Source organism: Puntigrus tetrazona, chromosome 1 (assembly GCF_018831695.1).
Source record: "Puntigrus tetrazona isolate hp1 chromosome 1, ASM1883169v1, whole genome shotgun sequence".
Taxonomy (NCBI): Eukaryota; Metazoa; Chordata; class Actinopteri; order Cypriniformes; family Cyprinidae; genus Puntigrus; species Puntigrus tetrazona.
This window is the reverse complement of record NC_056699.1, coordinates 12,841,222-12,863,524: the sequence shown is the minus strand read 5'-3', so window position 1 is coordinate 12,863,524 and position 22,303 is coordinate 12,841,222. Positions and strand designations below refer to the sequence as shown.

General features: G+C 36.5%; 1 protein-coding gene and 1 long non-coding RNA gene across 2 annotated transcripts; one reads left to right on the top strand and one right to left on the bottom strand.

The window, feature by feature from the left end:
• Positions 1-4,173: 4,173 nt before the first annotated feature.
• LOC122348548 lies at positions 4,174-8,763 on the bottom strand. Its single transcript, XR_006251341.1, has 3 exons — positions 8,636-8,763; positions 8,435-8,554; positions 4,174-6,069 (listed from the first exon to the last, which is right to left on the bottom strand). It is a non-coding gene; the product is annotated as an uncharacterized LOC122348548 (long non-coding RNA).
• chrnb5a (cholinergic receptor, nicotinic, beta 5a) lies at positions 8,531-21,273 on the top strand. The gene is given in 8 exon segments (XM_043243762.1): positions 8,531-9,187; positions 13,915-14,060; positions 15,423-15,467; positions 15,730-15,839; positions 18,038-18,769; positions 18,771-18,996; positions 20,231-20,373; positions 20,563-21,273. Coding segments are annotated over 8 exon segments (1,482 nt in total). The 5' UTR covers positions 8,531-9,123; the 3' UTR covers positions 20,579-21,273.
• The last annotated feature ends 1,030 nt before the right edge of the window (positions 21,274-22,303 follow it).

Genomic DNA, 22,303 nt, shown 5'->3' with positions numbered 1-22,303 from the left:
ACACCTACTGCTCTCCATTTTCTTCTGAGGAATCCCAATGGACCCTGTTGATTATGCACTATGAACAATGTAAATCTCTTGGCATTGAAATCACCAAAACTAGTTACTTATTTATATATATATATATATATATATATATATATATATATATATATATATATATATATATATATATATATATATATACATAACATTCTCAGAATTGCTGAGTTTATATCTTACAGTTCTGACTTTTTATATTCTCCGAATTGCGTCCAAAAAAGGTTATTTTGAGAGGAAAAGTCACAGTTACCTCCTATGGGATTACGTATTTTTGCTAAGTAAAATAGCACTTGAACTTAATGTTTCTGTGAATGCTGTGAATACATTTTTAAGTATACTTGCTCCGGTCTTTTCCACAGTGTTCTATCCTCTTCAGTCTGAAATTGTGCATGGTTTTGTGTGACTTCTGTCTCTCTGTCTCCCACAGTGCTCACTGTTGCCGGAATAATCACATTATCCACAGAGTGCCATGTGCACAGATGCTGCAAACTCACAGAGCATGTGGCAGTGCAGCTGAGCTTGACATTTGACTCAACTCAACTCCACAACAGTGCATTTACATTTGCCACATCCCATCCGTCCCCATTGGGCAAGAGGAGACAAGAAATTAACACAGATTCCCAACGGCGAGCCAATGAGGCGGGAAGAGAACAGTGTTATTGTGAAATGACACTGGGGCAACAGGGGCATATGTACGTATGATCTGTATTTCTGTTGTTGTTTTGTTTTTAATGAGGAGATGGAACACATGGTTTTGCATAATGCTGAAATAAACGAATAAATTGGGAGTGCAAGGGACGGAAAAAAAAAGCAACAGAAACATCCTCAACAGAACTGGTATTTTGTGGATGAGGGAAGGGGAATGTGTAATAACCTTTAATCGCTTGCTTTGGATTCGATTTGAAAGCATTACTTTGATCAGCTCTCTCGTAATCCCCCGGCCACTGGATTCTGTGAAGGAGCTCCATAATCTACAGCTCAGCCGTGTTTAACCACTAGAAGGATGTAGTTATACACTGTAAGGCACAGTGCACTTCAGTGACATCAACTTGGTAAAAGTAAAAATGTGTTTAATGTATTATGCAGTTCATGAAACTGTCAAACTCTATTAATTTATTTAATACATTAAAAAAAGTAATTCAAAGCTACAATGACTAGAATACACCTCTTCTAAGTTTATGCTTTGATTTTGAACTGTCAGAAAATTAAAAAAAAAAAAATGTAATTGTTGAAGAAAACCTAGGCGTACTGTTATTTATATTATATCTGTATTCATTTTTGGAATGCGCATGACCAAGAAAAATCATGTTGTGTAATGAACATGCAGAAAAAATAAACAAAACGTAGAGAAGGACCCCTGCAGATCCTCCATTTTTGAATGAAGATTTATTGATTCAATTTTTTTTTTTTTTTGAAGTTCTTGAAAATGGCATGGTTTTTAAAAACCATGCAAAAACCAGTAACACTGAATGTCAGTTTCAGTTTAGTTTGTTTGCTCTTGTGTCGGTTTTTCTTCTGTTTTGTATGACGATGGATTAGATCCACCCTCACCTGCCAAGCATTAACAAAACCAACATAAATACAAGGAGTAGCTTCGGCATGTGTTATCAAAATAGATTTTTCCTTTCTTTTAAATGATCTTTTCTATTTTATTGTCATTGTCATTGATCCGTGTGCCACTATAAGCGATCCAGTCACAACTCTGTCAGTCAATATCAGTTCAGTGTTTAATATGCTATGTTGTGTGATGCTGCTGTAGGGCTTATATCTGAAAGACACGCACAATCACAGGGGAAACTCTGGCAGCTCAAAGCTTATACAAGCTTCTCCAGTGGCCTATTGCAGGGATGCAGATGTTTAAATGCTATTATTACCTGTTGTAAAGAAACAGGAATCTTAGGCATTTTAATGCACCATGCGGACCACATAGTATGTTGGAAGGCAGGCTATTGTTGATGTGTTCTTTTCTCTCTACTCTGCTAATAGATACGACTGCATTCCTGCAGGAGGTCTGCACAATCTGTTAGCTTTCACATTCATCTCAATGGCTGTTGCTCAACTGGCCGCCATCTTTGCTCATTCAGTTCCACAGGTTTTTTTCTGGTCAATTACCTGAGTCATAATTTAGATGCAATTAACTATGCTGGATCTACACTGAAATTATGTCATAATAACACTGTTGGTTCCACAAGAAAACATCCGGCACAGTTTCCAGCCTTTCACAAACAAATACATCAGATATGGAAACCTATTCCTTTCATTTATTTAAAGGGACAGGTCACAGAAAAACATTCTGGTATTTACTCACCCTCATGTTGCTCCAAACCATCTTACTTTCTTCTAAAGGAACACAGGGTTAACTAGGACTATTAACCATTAACCCAGGTGATTTTTGAGTCAAGCAGATATCCAGCAGAAAAAAATTAATAAAGGGCTAGTTCAACCTAAAATGAAAATTCTGTCATTAATTACCCTAATGTCATAAGACCTTTGTTCATCCTAGGAACACAAATTAAGATATTTTTGATGAAATCAGAGAGCCATCTGTCCCTCTATAGACAGCAACCTAACTGAAATAATCCCAGCTCCAGAAACACAGTAAATACTACATCAGTAAAACAGTCCATGTGACATCAATGGCTCAACTTCGGTTTTGCGAGGCTAAAGAAACATAACCATTCTTCTCCCCTGAGTTACGTCTTCCGCCATTTTAGAGAGTATCACTACGCATGTGTATGCTTTCCCTTAGGTGTAAACAACCGTAGATTAAGTTCATGTGCGTGCTTTTCCCCCAGACATAAACATGGTTGATTATGTCAAATATGTTAAAGTGTGTATAGGCATTGCATTGTGATACTCTCCAAAATGGCAGAAGACATAACTCTAGGGAAAATTTAACCTGTGCCATGCTTGCACAGATTCTGCGCAATCCTCTTCACTAATATTCTCTAGGTCTCATCTGGGTTCAAATTAATAAATAATATTGACAAAGCCATTGTGTACAATACAATACAAACAGAGCGCATGCCACTGAAGTGAGGGGCATGACATTTCAGCGCAAACTGGCGGCTTAGCCAATCACAACACACTGAGCCATCTAATCTGAGTCCATTGCATAATTTTGAGGGCGGAGCTTCAAACAATCAGGAAATCATCAGAGCTTTCATTGGAGAAGGGACGGAGCAGTGCAGAATAAAGTTAAATAATGGGAAAAATAACGTGTTTTTTAAAAAAGTGAAGCATTAATGTTGGATTGCACCCCATAAACACAATCAAGCCTAGAAAAACAACAACAGGCCAACCACCCCTTTAATTAGAATAATCAAAGACTTTTTGTTCTTTCTGATTAGAAATGGTAGAAGGATACATAGCTGTGAGAAATCTGTTAAATATGTCATGATGTCACAGTCCCAGGTATTCTAAACTTAAAACCAGAAGATGAAGGAAAAAAAGAGAGTAAGTTTCAGACTTGCAGTAATTCTGTCAAAAATCACACACACCCCCGGCCCAGTGTCTATACTAGGTCATGCTGAGTAAAAGTTTTTGCTGATGTAGTTAAATTTAAAGCAAAGCAGTGCCAATTCTGGCATTTCTATGACAGGAAATACCTCGTGGGTGTGGGTGTATGTTTACATGTGTGCGTGTATGACAGATGGTGTCAGAGATAGTCCCAATTACACTTTCCTCAACTATAAATTGCTCTGCACTGCTCTTGAAATGGAGTTTGACCTTTGATAGTGCAGCGGTCAGGGCTAAAGCTTTCCACTGTCTTTGACCTTATGATCCTGCTGCCACTTTCATGAAATAATACAGCTGAATGAGCGGAAACACATTCAACAAGGGAGAAACACAAAAGCACAAAATGACTGAATGACTGGCTTTAACAGTTGAAGTGTTTTGATTTCTGTGACACTAATGGCACCAAAGAAAATTGCAAAACCAGACACGTTTTAAAAACTGCCTCCAGCTCATGCCAGTGTTTGAGTGCAGGGGGTGTGCGTTCCAAAGAAGAGTCTCTTAATATAGAGGCCTACAATTTCAAACGATTTATTACAAAATGTACCTCAAGTTAGGGCAATCATGATCACAAATTATTCGCCCGGAGATATCAACCTTTATATCAATGTTTTATTATTCAAATAATGATGTATAAAATCACGTCCCATCCTAAATTTTCACTCATTACAAAATTGTGTATGTTTTAACAATCATTTCTACATATTCAGGGTCAATCGGTCCATCACTATTTGGCTCTCGTCTAAGTCTTCTTTTTGAGGTTTATGCTTGCTTCCAATCTAACAAAATTCTAGAAGTGACTGTTTACTTGCCACCTAATATATTCCACCCCCTGACAGATGCGACTGTAATGATATAATCAGTGTTACTCACTTCTCTTGTCAGTGGTGTTATTGTTTAGACTGTTCGGTGCACAATAGGAAAGACAAATACAATTTTATACCTACTGTAAAATTAAAGATAAAGATCCACAAATAAAGCTACAAAAATAAAAACTCACGGTAATGACTTTCTTTGTTCTGTAAATAGTCTTTCTCTGTGAGTCGATATTCTTGCAGGTGGTCCCTCAAAGTGAATGCAAAAACCCTGCAAAGTGAACTCAGTGGCAATGCATATGACCCCAGTTGAAGAACCAATGCTGATAAGAAGCGATGGTCCAGTTTTTCAATGATCCAATATGCTGACGTTTATAACGTTGAACATCAATCAACATTTGATTCATCAACTGGGGTCATATGGAGGACTTTAAGACTCTGCCATACAAACTATTTCACAAGCATTATTTATGTTGTGTCCACTCATGTACTGACCACATATGTTTGTGTACTCAGGAAGACAAATCGCTTTACTTAAACTATTAACTGTCCTTGGCTGATCTTGAAGACAGTACACAGTTATATCAATGGCAGTTGTGGAAATGTTGTGGAAAGTGTCTGCTGTTTGCCGGAGGGGTATGTGGGGGATGGATCAGAGCTGTAATCTCACCTCACAGACTACAGGTGTTTGTCTTCCAGGAACAAGAATAAAAATGATACATCTATAATGAATCATCCCTTGCCTTTTTTAAAATCTGTACCCATCCCCCAGATATTACAGAAATCTGTCTCTCACAGATCTTTGCTTGTCAATATCCTTTACTGTGGGCCACACAAGGCGAGATGTGATTCAAGTCCATTACGACAGATTGGAACCTCCATCATCCCGTAAATGGGAGGTGTGTGAGAGCACAATTTACGCAACACTTCTCTGTCATAAACTACCTCTTACACCTAATATAGCAGCCACAGCTTTGATTGAAATTTTAATGACTCAGTGTGAAAGAGCTGTATGTGTTTTTACAGCAGCAGCAGATCTATGGATAATTACAGTACATAGGACACAGTATTATGATATTGGTAGACTACTGTTGAAGACGTGTTAAAGTTTTCCAAAGGCCTGAAAATACTGTTAGGACAATGTGTCATAATAACATATCATGTCAGTAACACTTTAAAATAAAGTAAAATGTGTTAATATTAGTTTATTTGATTCTGTAAGGATCACAAGCAGTCTTTACTATCTACTTACTAAGTACTAACTCTGTACCTAACCTTAATCTTACCTTAACCCATATTATGTCCAAGTAGGTACCTATATATTACTCAGTACTTTCTTGTTTAACTGTAAAAGGACACTGTAAAATAACATAAGTCTACTGTTAAATTATCACTACAAATATGAACATTCTGTAATTTTCTCCCCTGTAGTGAACAACAGTCAAATTGGTATTCCAAGGACCAGTCCCTCTCTAACTGAAAGGAGATGTGACCCACAATGATTGGATGACGGTGGAAAAACATAAACAAATGTTCAGAAACATCAGATAAGATACCAAGACAACTGCCAGACCCCTGTAGCAGGACAGGAAGAGAGACCTTCATTCCTCTAGGTCTCTGGATGCAACAGCAGCGGCCAAAACAAAGAAAGGTCACAAAGATCCTTCTAAATCCATTCATTCCCATGTTTGGAGACCTGAAATGGACACAGAACAGAAATGACACAACAGTTCACAGAAGCATACCGTTTAACTTTGTACTTCACCGCACGCAAATAAGTTCCACACTAGGGCTTGCAACACCATGGCCACCTCGGACACCAGTGGCCAATCGCATTTCTGTAAAGGAATGGCGCCAGATTCCAGTCTCCTTATTGGAAAGAGATAAAGGTACCTTCCCAAAAGACACTCCAGTCCGCAAAGGACCTCCGCATGTGCAGACACTGCCTCAAACACACGATCACCTCCTTCCTAAAGACCTTGGCTTAGTTTAAACATGCAGCATATGTTTTTCTTACCTGTTTAGATAACATTTACTCGGGGTTGGCATTACAAATAATAAGCAGTTATTTATCTTTATCCCCAACGGAGCCATTAAGTGATTCCCATAAACAACGTTAACATAAAAATCTCTTCCATCACAACATTCAGCTCAGCAGCATTACATTCTGCACTTCTGTGTATGCTCCGTTACTTGTCTCTACAATTTATCTGCTTTCTTCCTTCATACTTAGTTGTCTATTATTACCTATCAGCCGTTCATACTCATTTATTGGTATCATCACTAGTTGTATTTACTCTTGGATATCTATTATTAATACATTTCATTAATCGTATTATAATAGTGTTTTCTTTGTGTTGATGATCCAATGCTTCACTAGCTAGCTAAACCACCAATCTTTCGGATAAATCAGTTGACCGGCTCCCTTCAGTGCGTGAAACTCAAATGGTTGAAAAGCTTGTGGGGAACACGTTCACATTGCCCAATTAACAGTCTTTGACCGGTGCACTAAACTAAGTGAGGTGGGAATTGGTCATCTGATACTAATAACCGCACCTTGAGTGATATGCGATCCAAAAATCACAACGTCCTTGGTGATATGATGTGAGTCTCAATTGTTACACCCCCTCATATTGTTCTCAGCCTTATATTTCATTCTAACACTGATGCAGATACTTTGAAGAATGCTGGTACATAAGAAAGACTTATAGTCTTAGCTGACTTATACAGGTTTGGAAAGACGTGAGTAAATGATGACAAATTTGAGGTGAATGAATTAAAAATAGTACATTTACTGTATAAATGAACATAAAATGATTTGTTGGTTCAATATGTTTAATGCATTAACTAACACAAATCACATTATTGTTATGAGTGACCATGCCAAAAAAAGTAAAAAAAAAAACATTATCAAATGCGTCTTTCTGGATGCCACTCTTAAAGGAAGCCAAATCGCCAAAGATGTCGGCTCTTATGCAGTTTTGCCACATTACGCTTCTTCATAGTTTTCCTCAACATTAAACATCAATATATACACTAGGTGCTTAAACGAGTTCCTTAAATGTGAGTGTCTAATGACACAATGAATAATTCATCGTTTATTTGTTGTACAGTATGCGTGACAGTCTGTGTGAGTGTGTGTGTGCATCGTGGAGTTTTTTTTCTATGCTGTGAACAAGATTCTGCTTTTAACAGTTGGCAGGTTACCTACTGCGGATGTGGAATGCAGAAGCTGGCCTCTTAAAACCCTAACCTCACCTATCTCTACTTGCGTTGTGTGTCAGTGTGTGTGTGTGTGTGTGTGCGAGAGAGAAAGAAAGACCAGGCATCTGCAGAAACGTCATTTAAACGAATGGTATCTGTGATATGCCCCTCAAATATTTTAGTCAAATGGGTTTTGACTGTAACTACTTAAAAGGAAGGCATAATTTTATCAAAAATTTAGACACCATTCACATGTTTATACTTGGTCAGTCAAATTGGGTTCTGCAAAATTTAATCTTAAAATTTAAACTGAATAATCTGTCATTATCTACCAAAACTGCCAAAAGCTTGGTTTTTCCATTAATAATTTTATATATTTATATTTTCCACCATTTGGTGATCACTAGCTGGGGGAAAGGGGGAAACAGAACCATTGATAACAGGAGATTTATGTATGTACGTTTGTATTTATTATTTGTGTGTGTGTTTGTTTGAAACTGGGAATGTCCAAAATGAGACAGGAGGACATTTTGACACGTATGTGTGGGTCACCAACTAATGAAATGATCATACTTAATGTAACAACCTTAGTTGATTAATATCAGGCAATGCACACTATGAGACCTCATTGTAAAGGGTTATACCACACTATTTATAAGTATCAAAGTTTTGATGGAATAAACTTTCAGTGGAGAGAAAGAAATCTCTCTGGTGTATAAATATCAATAATGAATAACAGAAATAATAACATCAGACAGAAATGATAACGTTGGAATAAAACTTGTCAATAAGATGTGCAGAAAGGCTAAAGTGAAACATCTTTAAATTACATCGAGCTAAATGTTTAATCAAATTACCTGTTATGATGCTTCCTTCACCTCACGCGAGCTATCTGTCACGTGGTCCTCCCGAAGCGGTGTCCCGTACGAGAATGTAGCTATTTCTCACAGATTATTGCGCTGTATCCGAAGACCACCCTGCCAGGAATACACAAAATAACGGTGCAATAATCAAAAAACATTGTCGCTACCTAAGAATGTGAGCTTAAGATAGCAGACCTGTGAAGGACATCGAACAGTCTCGTCGGAAAAGGCTAGAGTCAGTTCTCGCGCTTCGTCGCTTAAAAGTTTACCAGGAGCCGGAGTCTACCGTCATTTATTTTCTTGTTGTCGGGAAACATGTTTGCAAATGCAACAACGGTGTTTCTCTCTTGTTAGGAGATGTCTACTGACTTGACGAACGTCTTAGCTGCTTCAAATATAAGCGCGCGTAATCTGACTGGAGTCTGTGGACGGTCTCGCGCTTCTCTCGGCTGGCTGGTATTGTATTAACGCGAGCAAAACATCTGTCGATGACTGGGAGACGGCTGCTGAACACCGACAGAGGAAGAGCAAAGCCTGGAGCACAGAGAACGAGCCTCTGTAGGGTTAAACGCGACAGAACCCGTCCCGGGGAGGACGAAGGATTCTGGAGGGTGATAGTGGCTGTGGACTGGACATCACTGTGAACCTTCACCCGGGACAGAGAGAGGAAGAGAGAGAGAGAAATGCTCTCCGTGATGGCATCAAAGTGGCTTTTATGGTTCTGCCTGGTTTGGCTGTGCGTGACAAGTAAGAACCTATTGCATAATTGTATTCAAATAACACTTTGCTTATTTGTTTTTGTTGCTGTGTTTGTTTATGTTATGGCTAGTCAAATATTAGAAAATAAGCATGCAGTATTTTTTGAGCTATTATACTGAATTGGTAACATTGCTCTCTCTCTCTCTCTCTCTCTCTCTCTCTCTCTCTCTCTCTCTCTCTCTCTCTCTCTCTCTCTCTCTAATGGAAGACTTGTTGATTAAGTTTATTTTTGTTCACTGTGTTGGCTAATAAGTAGGTCAAATACAATTCTTTCAGTTTCCATGTTTCTAAAACTTCATGCAAGTCATATGTATTTTTTTTTTACATTTTAATACTGTTTAAATACACTCTGCAAATCTATCATATTGTTTCAGACGACTTGAAATACTGTGTTTGAATTGTACGAAGCGCTTTTGATGCATGATGAACATTTTGTGCAACTTATTTTTTTGTGTTCCATGCAAAAGTATTTAATGGTAAAATGTTATACCAGGCTAAATTATTATTATTATTATTATTATTATTATTATTATTATTTTTGGTAGTCCATAAGGCCATAAACCCCTACATAAATCCCTGCTTTTAGTTTAGAACATGATAAATAGAAGTAAATTAAACTTTCTATTTGCCATCAAAATAATTGGGCCAGTGCTGTATAACACAAAATATAAATGTTGTACGTATAAATGTAAAATAAATGATATACATTTTCCGAGAAAATTTGTTCTTTGTTCTGAGACTAAATTAGGTCAATCTTTTAACTGCAATTCTGTAGATACACTGATTTGGATTCACTTCAAAAGCATTTATTTTACAGAAACGTTATGGTTCTTTGCAAGCGTTGGTGCCCGCAACCAGGCAGAAAGACTAGCCTACGTTCTGTCAACATCAATATCTTAAAAATGATCAACTGTGTATGTAACAGATCCGAAAATACAGGATTAAGATCGATGTGCGGATATAATCTAATAAAGACAGCATGTCGTTTGGATTGATTTGCTATTTTCATTAAATTACATTTGCACACTGAAAAAAAGATGCAACAAATACGTAATGTGAACCAAAAGCAATGGTGGAAAACAGCAACCACAACGTCACAAAAACCGCCCATGGAATGGTATAACCGTGTAGGTACGATTGTATTTTTATTTTTTAATTTTTTGTTATGGTTGTGCCCGTGTAATGTTATTACTATACAGTGCTGTGGGATAATGCGAGGGACGAGAGCACTTAACATCCATTAACATCAGAGCAAGCATGATAAAAACACACAACCTCTTCACAGGCAGTCCAGTCACATGCACATAAATTACAGCCTAGCTGAATAGCCACAATCACGCATCAAGTGTAAATGAAAGCTTCGTGATTTGTTTAATCTTTAATTATCAGCGCTTTCAAGAGTCGATTGTCTTTTACATAGCCTTTTTTTACTAAAGAGTCGCGCAGTTCGGTAAAAGTAAAGGAAGTACAGGCCTTATAAGTAAAGATGAGATCACTGATGACATCAAAGATGTCTGTAGTATGAGACTGAATCACTGAATCATTCAATCAGACGATTCATTCAAAAACACTGATCACCCTAGTAAAACATATACGTTTTAAATACGTTTATTTCATACTAAGTGTAGGCTGGTTCAAATCTATTAACACATTTGCTGGCATAGCATGTTACTGATATAAAAATTATATAGTAATTCAACTTTATTCGAGTATCACTTGTGCATTGCATTTTATTAAGCGTGGTTTGCACCATGCTCTTTTAGGTGCGCTGAGCCAATAAATCACTTTTTATACAAAACCATGATCCGCACTGACACGAAATGCTCTTTTCTTTTACACATATCACCAGTAGGACAAGGATACAGACGTTTCGGCTCAAAGACCTTCTTCATCGTGTTAAAACAATACAAAGCCTTCCACCCACTATTTAAATCACCGATTTGACGTCATCGTTCATTTAGCAATGTTCATTCATTAAAAAAGTACGTATTCCATTTCAACATTAAGCAAACTGCATTTAAATACCAAAACCATCATCATAATCGCCACTGCGCTACAATGCATTTCTTATTCAAACATACTACTACCGTCATCTTTATCGCCCCTTAAAGGTCTATAAACCTGCAATTAAAACAAATCCATCAGCAAGCTTTACTTTTAACAATGGAAAACACAATGATCAAGTACATCAGATATACATTGTCATTAACAATCACTGATTTTCACACTGAACGCTTAATATCTACTCCGCAAAAATTATCATTCTGCATTGCATGCTGATTCAACCAGTTACAATTCATTCAAGGAAAACATTAATGCCATTTGGAGTAAGTGATCTAGGCTTATACATTCTAATTGTTTGACGTCGTGTCCCAATGCATTAAAATGTCTGGCTGCTAAAGAAGTTAATATTGTCGTCACATACTTGATTTACGTTCATTATAGCTGACGTGATGATTTACCTGTATATATTTTTTGACAAGGACATTTTAACATATAGATCACATTAAGAGTTGAGCTAATACAAGATTGCAATTGTTGTGTTTTTGGACATATAAACTCTCTACACTTCGGCATGCGGCACAATTTGAAACAACCTTGTATAAAAGCACTTGTTTTCTTCCTTCTAAATGAGCGATGACGTCAAATCAGTGATTTTGAGAAGTGGGTGGAAGGCTTTGTATTGTTTTAACACGCTGAAGAAGGTTTTTGGGCCGAAATGTCCTTCTGGTGATATACGTAAAAGAAAACTACAAGAAAAGAGCCTTTTATGTGAGCGAGGAATCGAATCATGGCCTTGTATTGATATTACGCCTAAAATGAATTGTGTGATCTTTGAATAATATTAATCTTTAAAAGCGAAATATTTAAAGTGTACCTAAAGTATGCTTGAAATAGTGCCACTTTAGCACAATCAAATATATGTCAGCATGTCTTCAGTTGTAGTAAAGTACAAAATTCAGCAGACTCAAAGTATACGTTTAGTATATAAGCTACAAGGTATTTTTTATGTAGTACATAAGCATAAAAAAGTATTTTTACTATACTTAGCATGAAATAAAATGTTAGTGTTTATTTTAAATACATTTCAGTATATTTATTTTTCACTAGGGTAACAAAACACTTGTATTTAAACTACTGTTCAAACATTTGGCGTGAGTAAAACTGAATTTTTTTTAAAAGTATCTCATCAAAGATACAGCTATTCAAAAAACAGTATTAGTGTGAAATGTATTCAATTTACTACAATTTAAAATGACTTATTATTATACTTGAAAATGCATTTTTCCTATCGATGACAATGCTAAATTTAGCAGCCCTAAAAAAAAAAACAAAACAAACCCTACAGTCTTAAATGTAAAATATAAAAATTGTATTTTCTAAACATTGTCATAATTTAATAAGGAGATTATTTGGTATCTATTACTGTATTTTAATCCACTCTGTCCCATACTGCATGGACACTGAAAGACTGGCAAATAGAAAGAATCAATAAAATGGATATTAGAGTCAGATGCTGCTGCAGATGTTTTTTCTGTCTGATGAAGCACTAAGATGGAAATGGTGGTCACACACAGATGAGTCTGAGATTAAAGGTAATAAGTCAGACATGTACTCATTGATTGTCTTTTCGAGAGTAATCTATGACTTTGCATGGGTATAACATCCATGAGAACTGACTAACACACAAACACATAAACTGATATGAAGTGGATATGGACCTTGCTTTGCTTAAAGGGACAAGCCCTGCAAAATGACTAAAGCTCAACATAGCCACAAAAGCTCAAAGGTGCGTGTGCCTTCCTGTGTGGAACGGATCACACCAATTGAGTCTGACACAATCTTGGATTCATGACGGGAACTAGGTGTGTGCGTGTGTGTGTGTGTGTGTGCGTGTGTCAGCGTTCTGTTTTGAGAGGAGGAACGCAGTCACTGGAGATCTTATCCCACATGCAGTGGGGAGGAAATGGCGTGTGTTTTCTGTGTGTGTGTGTGTGTGTGTGCTGCTACCATCTTGGCAAGTCATTGTTTTGCCATGTCATTGGCACACCCCCTCCACAGCAATGGTGGGCTTATGAGTTATGATGGGATAAGATGCAGAGGAAAATTATTCTGACATGTTTGTGTGTTTTTGCTCTGCAGTGAAAGCAGATTACATGCAGCTTAGCAGACACTTCTGGCCTTTTCATGATATTCTCAAAAACTCCAGAACTATAAAAAACTGCAGGAGATAGCACTGCTTTGTGACTTCAGTGTCTGCTGATGATTATTTGATCAATTTCAAAAGGTTTTGGCAAACAGACGATACGGTACGAAGCTCGTATTAAAATATGTTACACCTTAAAAAAGATTTTTTGATGTTGTAAATAAAACGAAGGTTATTGGAATATGTTATAAATACTATTTTAGTTTTTCCTAGTTTTTTTAGTTTTATATATATATATATATATATATATATATATATATATATATATATATATATATATACATAATTTTACATTCCAGTCAACAAAACATACTATAATGCACTGAAAAACCTTGGTATTGGATTTAATTTTAATTTGAAATAATTTTACAAATTAAAATTTTTGTTTTAATTGAATTAATTAAATTTTTTAATAATTGTCCAGAATATGGACCCCTTAAACGAAAAAATGTATTTACCACGTGTTTAACTTTTTTAGTCTCTGTATACATCTTTGTGTGTGTATTAGGGTCTCTTGCTGCTGATGCTGAGGAGAGGCTGGTGGATTTTCTTCTTGGTCCTGAGCGCTACAACAAACTTATCCGGCCTGCGGTCAATAAGAGTCAGCAGGTCACTATTGGCATCAAAGTCTCTCTAGCACAGCTCATCAGTGTGGTAAGTGTTTCTCATGCACACACACACACACACACATTGCACATTAAACACATCAAACCCTGTACTGTACTGAGTTTAACTTCAGCTCTAAACAAACACACCTCTGTTGTTCACATTGCCATTTAAATGTGACTGTCAGTCTTATGTGTGAACCATATACGGCCCTGAAGTGACCCACATATGCACGCAGAAGAAGACGTGACGTCAGACTGTGTTTACAGAAATAAAAATTTAATTTTTATTCCACCCCAAATACTTATCCTTCCACTGACTTCCTGCATCACCGTTGTTTGCCCTTGTGATTTTAATCTTACCACCTCCTCCAGCGCAGAATTGTGACGCCTGTTGCTTTTTTTATATGACGTAAAAAACGTGTGAAATGCGACATGGCCATTCAGACTGATGCCGCATTGCAAAACATCGAATGTGTATACGATTTAGGACCACATATGAAACTAATATGAAATGACTGTCATTAGAAGATCAGATATGGGTCACATTTGGGCAAAAAAAATCTGGGCCACTTTAGCCTGCAGTGTGAACTAAGCCTAAATGTCCACATCAAAATAAACTTTAACTAAAGTGATTTAAAGTGACACATAGAAAGCACAATAAATGCATGCAAACTGTCTACTCTTAAAGTTTAACGTTTTGGGAGAATAAAATGTCAAAATGTGGATAAAATAATGTTTCATTGCCATTCAGATTAATAAATGCTGTAGAAGTATTGATCATTCTCAGTTCATAATAACAATACATTACGCACAAGACAAACCCTAAACCTAACCCTAACCATATAGTATACATGTACTTAATTAATATTGCTCAGTACTTAGAGTGTATAAATATACTGTTTAACAAGGACACCTTAAAATAAAGTGTAACCATCATTTTTCAGTTTTTGCATAAATTACATTTATTTGATAGCAATAGTAATATTGAGAAATATTAGCACAAGTGAAAATCGTACAATATTGAGAGCAGCAGTTACATACCCAGTAGAGACTTAAGGTACATTCACTCTGACACTATGTTCTAATCAGGCGCAGTGCCACTGTCTCACAAGCGACAAAACAGTTTGGTGCTATGGCTAGCCCCGCCCACTGCAGAATCTCATTTGTTCAAATCTGTGCTTCACACAGCTGTACATTAAATGGCAAATATATTCAGATCTTCAGTAATAACAGAGCCGCCGGAACCCTGTCACGTTGCGTCTGGTTAGAGCACACTGTTAGCGGGTGATGCAGGTTTGAAGCTGGATCGTGTCATGTCCTGATCTCATCATATCCCAATAATTTCCTGTTCTCTTTTCACCGTTACGAACGAAAACTCGCAACGTTCTGTTTTTTTTTTTTTTTACAGAACGAGAGGGAACAAATCATGACAACGAATGTGTGGCTGACTCAGGTACGCTCACCTGCTATGCCTGTGCGCTCATCTGGATAGTGTTGTAAAACACAGTCAAATGAGCTGTCCCACATGAGCACACCCATAACATGTGGAAGATTGGAGTTATAATTCGATTATAGTTCATTTTTAGGTCATTTTTAAAAGTGTTGAACCGAGTAAATGCGTTTAGCTCTTCTGTTTTAAATGAGTCTGGTATAAATGCAGGTACATCTTCAGAGCCAGTCTGAACAGTTTTAATCACATTCTACTTTCTCTGTAGGAGTGGAATGACTACAGACTGATGTGGGATCCGAATGAGTACGAGGGCATCAAAAAACTACGAATACCATCGCAGCACATCTGGCTTCCTGATATAGTACTCTATAACAAGTATGCCGTATTTGTATTAGTAGCATAAATGCTGGTATTATTACAATTTAAAATAACGGTTTTATACTTTAGTTATATACTAATTTAGTCCCGTGATAGCAAAGCTGAATTTTCAGCAGCTATTACTAGTCTTCAGTGTCTCTTTATCCTTCAGAAATCACTTTAAAATGATGACTGTCGCTTTTAATTCATTGAATGTACTCTTGCTAAATCAAAATAATCGAATTTCCAAAAAATTACATCTTTTTTATTAATATGTATAATTTTATTTAACGTAAGAAAATGTGGAAGAAGCCGCAAGCTGAAAATGTTACGGTCATACATCTAAGTAAAACACTGGTCACACTCTAGGATCAATTCTCAGTATTTACTAATTATTAACTATGAGTTTAGCCTCAGTAAACTCATAATTTGTTGCTTATTAAGAGATAGTAGTTGTTAAGTATAGCAATTGGGAGCGACTAAGAGAACTGCATATGGTCATGCAGAATATGTGTTTTGTAAGTATTAATAAACAGCCAGGATGCTAATAATACGTTTTATCATACAAATCATTTGAAAAAACACATCATAATGGGCCCCTTTTAATTAGGTGGCCTTAACTATTGTGTACTCACATATTTTTACATTGTAATTATTTATAAAAATACTATATTTAATTCTATCTGTAATTCCTTTCTGCAATTACATTTGTAATTACACTGTTGACCAACCCACCCTTAAACCTACCCATACCAACAAACCGGTCTCTAACCTTACCCGTATCTTCTATCTTATCTTAAGTCTTTCTCAATACAGTATGAACACAGTTATTACGTTGTACTTATTTGTTGATGTACATAGTAGTTAAGGCCACCTAAAATAAAGTATGACCATTGAATGTTTTATTTGGAACAGCTCAGAACAGCAGCTTTGCAAAACAGTTATAAGTAGCACACTTACATGTGTTCAGACTTCATTTTTACAGCTTTTCTCAGTAACTCTGTCAGTGCTCTTGTTAAGGCCGTAAACCTTGTAAACTTTTGGGATGTTGTGAGACTTTGATGCACAGTCAGTGTTTAGTGACAAACTCAATATAACAAGCAAGCTGTCACCGTTCCAAGAGACTGACTAATTATGCTAGAAAGTTGCCAAAAGCAAGAGCAGTCTCCTCCCTTGTTGCCGTTCTTTCAGGTCGTTCACGTCTTGACAAAGCTCAGAAGAATGAAGAAAAAATAGCATGAGTGACAAGCAAAAATGTTTAAACTGTTTGATCTAGGGCAGATGTTTGTTCCTAGTGGAAGCAATGTGTGTTATATAATCCCCAGTTTAGTTGATATAAATGGAGGATGCACTTGCGCATGTTCATTTCTTAAATGGATAAATTGGGTGGGATGAGACTTTAATTTGCTTAAGAGGCATTTCCTCATGTAAAGAGACACTGGTGCATGTAATCCTTTGCTAAAATAAGCATTGTATTTCTATGCTAATTTTAATTGAAAAGCTGTACACTAATAATTTTTCAAGGGCACAGAGGGAGAGAGATCCTGGATTAAAGATCTGTTAATTAATGCATACTAATCACGAACTGTGTGTGATGAGGAGGCGTTCTTAACATCTCATCTACATGGGTTTTTCTAACTAGGGCCCATAAGGAAGTGTATTGGAACATTTGAAAGTAAAGATTCTTGCAAAATGCTTAGAACAGTCGATGTCAACTTGTTATATTATATACCTGCGATAGTAGTTTAAAATGTTTAACAGAATTGGTGTATTAAAAAAAAGAAAAAAGAAAATAAAATGAAAAAAAAGAAAATAAATAAATGTTAAAAAAATCTATCTATATATATATATATATATATATATATATATATATATATATATATATAAAAATAAATATATATATATTTTTGTGCAACATTACTCTAAAATAGTAATTAAGACATTAATTGATTTAGAAATGAAATATTACTTTCATTTTTTTCAAAACATTTATTTATTTATTTACTCACATAAAAGGTATTTTTTTAAAATATAGAATTGCCATTGATGCCACTGATGATTTTATGTATTTGTATATTTGTTTTTAGCAATGCTTTGTCAACAAAGAGTTTGAAAATCAACGTGCCAATGCGTGTAGCTATTGTAATTGTTACTCTTTAGGAATGCACAGAATACATTTCATTGATATTTATAATATATGTTCTCTTATCTTACAGTGCAGACGGCGTGTATGAAGTATCATTTTACTGCAATGCAGTTGTCTCCAACACTGGTGATATTTTCTGGCTCCCTCCTGCCATCTACAAGAGCGCCTGTGCCATCGAAGTGCGTAACTTCCCCTTCGATCAGCAGAACTGCACGCTTAAATTTCGTTCCTGGACTTACGATCGCACAGAACTCGATCTTGTGTTGACGTCTGATTTTGCCAGCCGCGATGATTACACGCCGAGCGGCGAATGGGATATCGTGTCGCTCCCCGGCCGAAAAAACGAAGACCCAAATGACCTCACGTACCTGGATGTCACGTACGACTTTGTGATCAAGCGCAAACCTCTCTTCTACACGATTAACCTCATAATTCCGTGCGTCCTCATCACCTCCCTTGCGATTCTGGTTTTCTACCTTCCTTCAGACTGCGGAGAGAAGATGACACTTTGTATATCAGTCCTTCTGGCTCTTACTGTGTTTCTGCTCCTGATATCGAAGATCGTTCCTCCGACATCCCTGGCTGTTCCACTGATAGGGAAGTATCTGATGTTTACCATGGTGCTGGTCACATTTTCTATCGTGACGAGTGTGTGCGTGCTTAACGTCCACCACCGTTCTCCGTCGACACACCGCATGCCCGAGTGGGTCAAGCGTGTGTTCCTGCATAAGCTTCCTGTTTTCCTTCTGATGCGACGGCCCGGAAGGTCTAATGTACGAAAAGGTTTCACGGAAACATCAGCGGAAATCATTCTCATCTGATGCTAAGGGCATTAGGTTGGACGGAGACTCATTCTTCTTAAGTGATGACCCTGGGCGTGTGTGCGGGGCCTGGAGGGTCGGGGACCTTCCTGAGGGTTCAGAGTTCAGGCAGAGGGTGAAAGTCAGGCACGACCCAGATGTGGATGAGGCCATAGAGGGTGTGAGGTTCATCGCTGAACATATGAAGATTGAGGATGACGATGAAGGGGTAAGATTAGTGATAACGCTTTATAATAAATGCACACACTGTGAATTATTAGTTAAGCATTAGTTAATAGTCAATCTGTCTTTTATAAATAGGAATTAGTAAGCAGTTTATAAATACAGCTATTAATGATTTATTCTAATTGGATATTTATCATTTATTACGTTATTATTAAGCGTAAGCAAATGATTAATAAACTATTTAAATGTACATTTGTAAATCTTATTATTTAGACGCATGATAAGAATTGCTCAGTGTATTAAATGCTTTATTAACACAATATTCCTGCTGATTATGTCAGTCATAAAACATGTAGTAGTTGCCAGCCGTAAATTTTTGTGAGCTCATCTAAAGGGAGGACAATTTATTTCTTGTAAAACCTTTGCAAAGGAGAATTAAAGGCTCATTTATCTCCCAAACAGAAAAGGTAAGCACAGCAAATAGGGATGCAAAAAACAGACAATTTTTTCAAGATGCAAAAAATTATACCGTACAAAAAAAACTTGTATTGCAATCAGTGCGTTCTGATTCTTGAACTGATTCTTTCTAGCGAGTCAAAAAAAAAGCATGCAGCGAAACCAGTATAGATTCCCAAAAAATGACTCAAAAGAGTCTGTTCTTTTTAGTGAATCAAACACATAGAGCTTACAACTATAATATTTAAAGTGGTCATGAGATGCCCATTTTCCATTGTTTAACGTCTTAATGAAAAGTTTCTAACATAATTTGATATAATATTTCTCAATGGTAATAAAAAAACAAAAAAAAGTATATACCCACTTCTTCTGTAGGTGAAGCTGATTCATGAATGATTTGTGCGAGCATAGACTCATTTAGATCATGTAGATCGGGGGCGAGTATAAAGTGTATAAAATGAATGAATAGCAAACAATTAAATGTTGCAAATAAATTGTTGCAAATTGTTAGATATGCGTTTATGCGGTCTCTTAAAAAAATGAAAGGTAATTAAAAAATGGATTTAAATATACTTTATAGATGTTTATTGAAACTTAAATGATCAAATACTTCATTAATTAAACCGCATGTGTTTTTTCTAAATATTTGTTTATTTTGAATATTAAAAGAATCATTATTGGAACGGTTTATTTTGCTTGGACCTGAGAAAAAGTGCTGCAGTTTATTAGTGAAAATACCAGGCAGGCATGAAAACACTGTGCTAAAGCACCACTGCCACACGTATGTTGTACTAATGAGTGTTTTCTGCTTGCATGTGCAGATCATTGAGGACTGGAAGTATGTAGCCATGGTGATCGACCGGCTCTTCCTCTGGATTTTTATCCTGGTGTGTGTCGTTGGCACACTTGGACTCTTTGTTCAGCCCCTCTTTCAGAGCTACAACACCCCCGTGGCAGAAGAAGAGTGAGTCACATCTTTTTTTCCTCTGCTCCTTGTCTTTAATTCATGATAGGAGAGTGTTTGGAGGCAAGTGCCTTCGGGATTTTTGTAAACTTCTTATGAAAAGTTTACTGACGTTAACTGATGCATCTCTCTGTCCCTCCCTGCCTTTTCCCATCACATTATTCCCTTTCCCGTGTCTTCCTTTTGCAGATACGGGGATTTCTAAAATACCTGCTGAGTGCTCCTGTGACTTTTGGACAAACTTTTTGACCCAGCCTTGAAATATCACAGTCACGTATCCACATTATCGTTCCGCAGAACAGAGCCGTTGTGGAAATTCACTAAACAGCTGCATTAGCGTACACCGTTTCAGCGCAAAACATATGAATCTTATTCACAAACCACCTCTAATCCAGTTCAAGCAGGCACAAAATAGCATTTTGCATTTAAATTTATTTTTTTGCGCAAAATTCGCCTTTCTATGCAAATTAGGCTTCTTATAGCATGCGCATTCAAAACATTTAGTGCTGTGTGCCTATAGTACAAATAATGTGGCATTATTATCGCCCATGGAAAGCAGACTGTAAACCCAATTTTATGTAAAACTGATATCTGTTTACATTTTTCTATTGATCACGCTTGCAGGAAATCATCAAATGACGATTAATTGGAGTAGAGCATTATAATCAGCCATTATCTGATTTGCATAATTCCTTTAGAAACAGATAAACATCAGCTGGTCCGGCTCCTTCTTAGTGAATTCTCCCCTGTGTGTCAACACTCTCAAAGCTAAAAAACCAATGATCCCGTTTCTTTCTCATTTAAATAATAATAGCAATATACGACAGCTACCAGTGCCACTCAGTCATCATCTTTGCAGCCAAATGTTGTATAACTGTGTTTATATGGCTTATGTAGTGTTCACTTTTTATATTTTTCAAGGCACACATTCATGTCTTTCAAAGTAGGTTTACAGGGTTTGGAGAGCAGGACAATTATCGGAGACCTTGATGCAAGGACTAATTTTCTAAGACTTTTTTCTCCTCCTTGCTTAACCTCACACAAATGCATCGACACACAAACTGTAGTTCACTCGGTATTGTTTGATATGAACGCTTGATTAAACGTCTGCGAACGGGTTTCCGGAACTGAATCACTTTTTAATTGCCTTAAAAGAAAGTTTCATGCAGTGATTGAAAAGCACTTCACCACCACAACAGTGTGATCAATAGAATTTTCAAAATAAGCGTTGTAATTATAAAACGAATACAATAAAACTTTTTTCTTTTCCTTTTCGTGTGAGAGCAGTTTCTTTATTTTCACGTTTTATTTTTCTTTTAATGCACATTCAATTTTTACGTTCCATCTTTGAATGTAGAGTGTCCATTTACAGGGTGCACGAACCCCAGTAGAAACCCTGCATTATTGATATATGATTTATATATTACATGATACACACTGCGGTGCATATCTATTTAAATATGCCTATATGTCCATGTCCCCACAGGTATAAGATGCAGACAAACCTTTACCACTTTAACTGATTTAATAAAATGCAGGCACTGGGAAACATAATGAGCGTAGATGCCTTCGCTAATCTTTCTTCCAACATTTGCATGGAAAATATTCTATTGCCATGGAAACCACTAAGACATGGGTGTATGTCCATTTTAAAGTGGCCTCCCCCATGTCATTCATATTCCTTGTAAAAGGATTAATCTTTCAAGTGGTGACACTCAAAGCTAGAGCTTTGTTATTTATTCTTCAAAATAAAGAATTTTCCTTTGAACCCTGCAAGGCCTGAAAAATGACTGACGAATCAATAAGATCTTTCTTTTAGCAGTATAACAGACTACTTACAGTACATAAAATGCACAAAAATATTGAGTGAAAACTGATATTTTCCAAAAATGATTTATATTAAAAGAGATATATTAAAATGATAGTATTA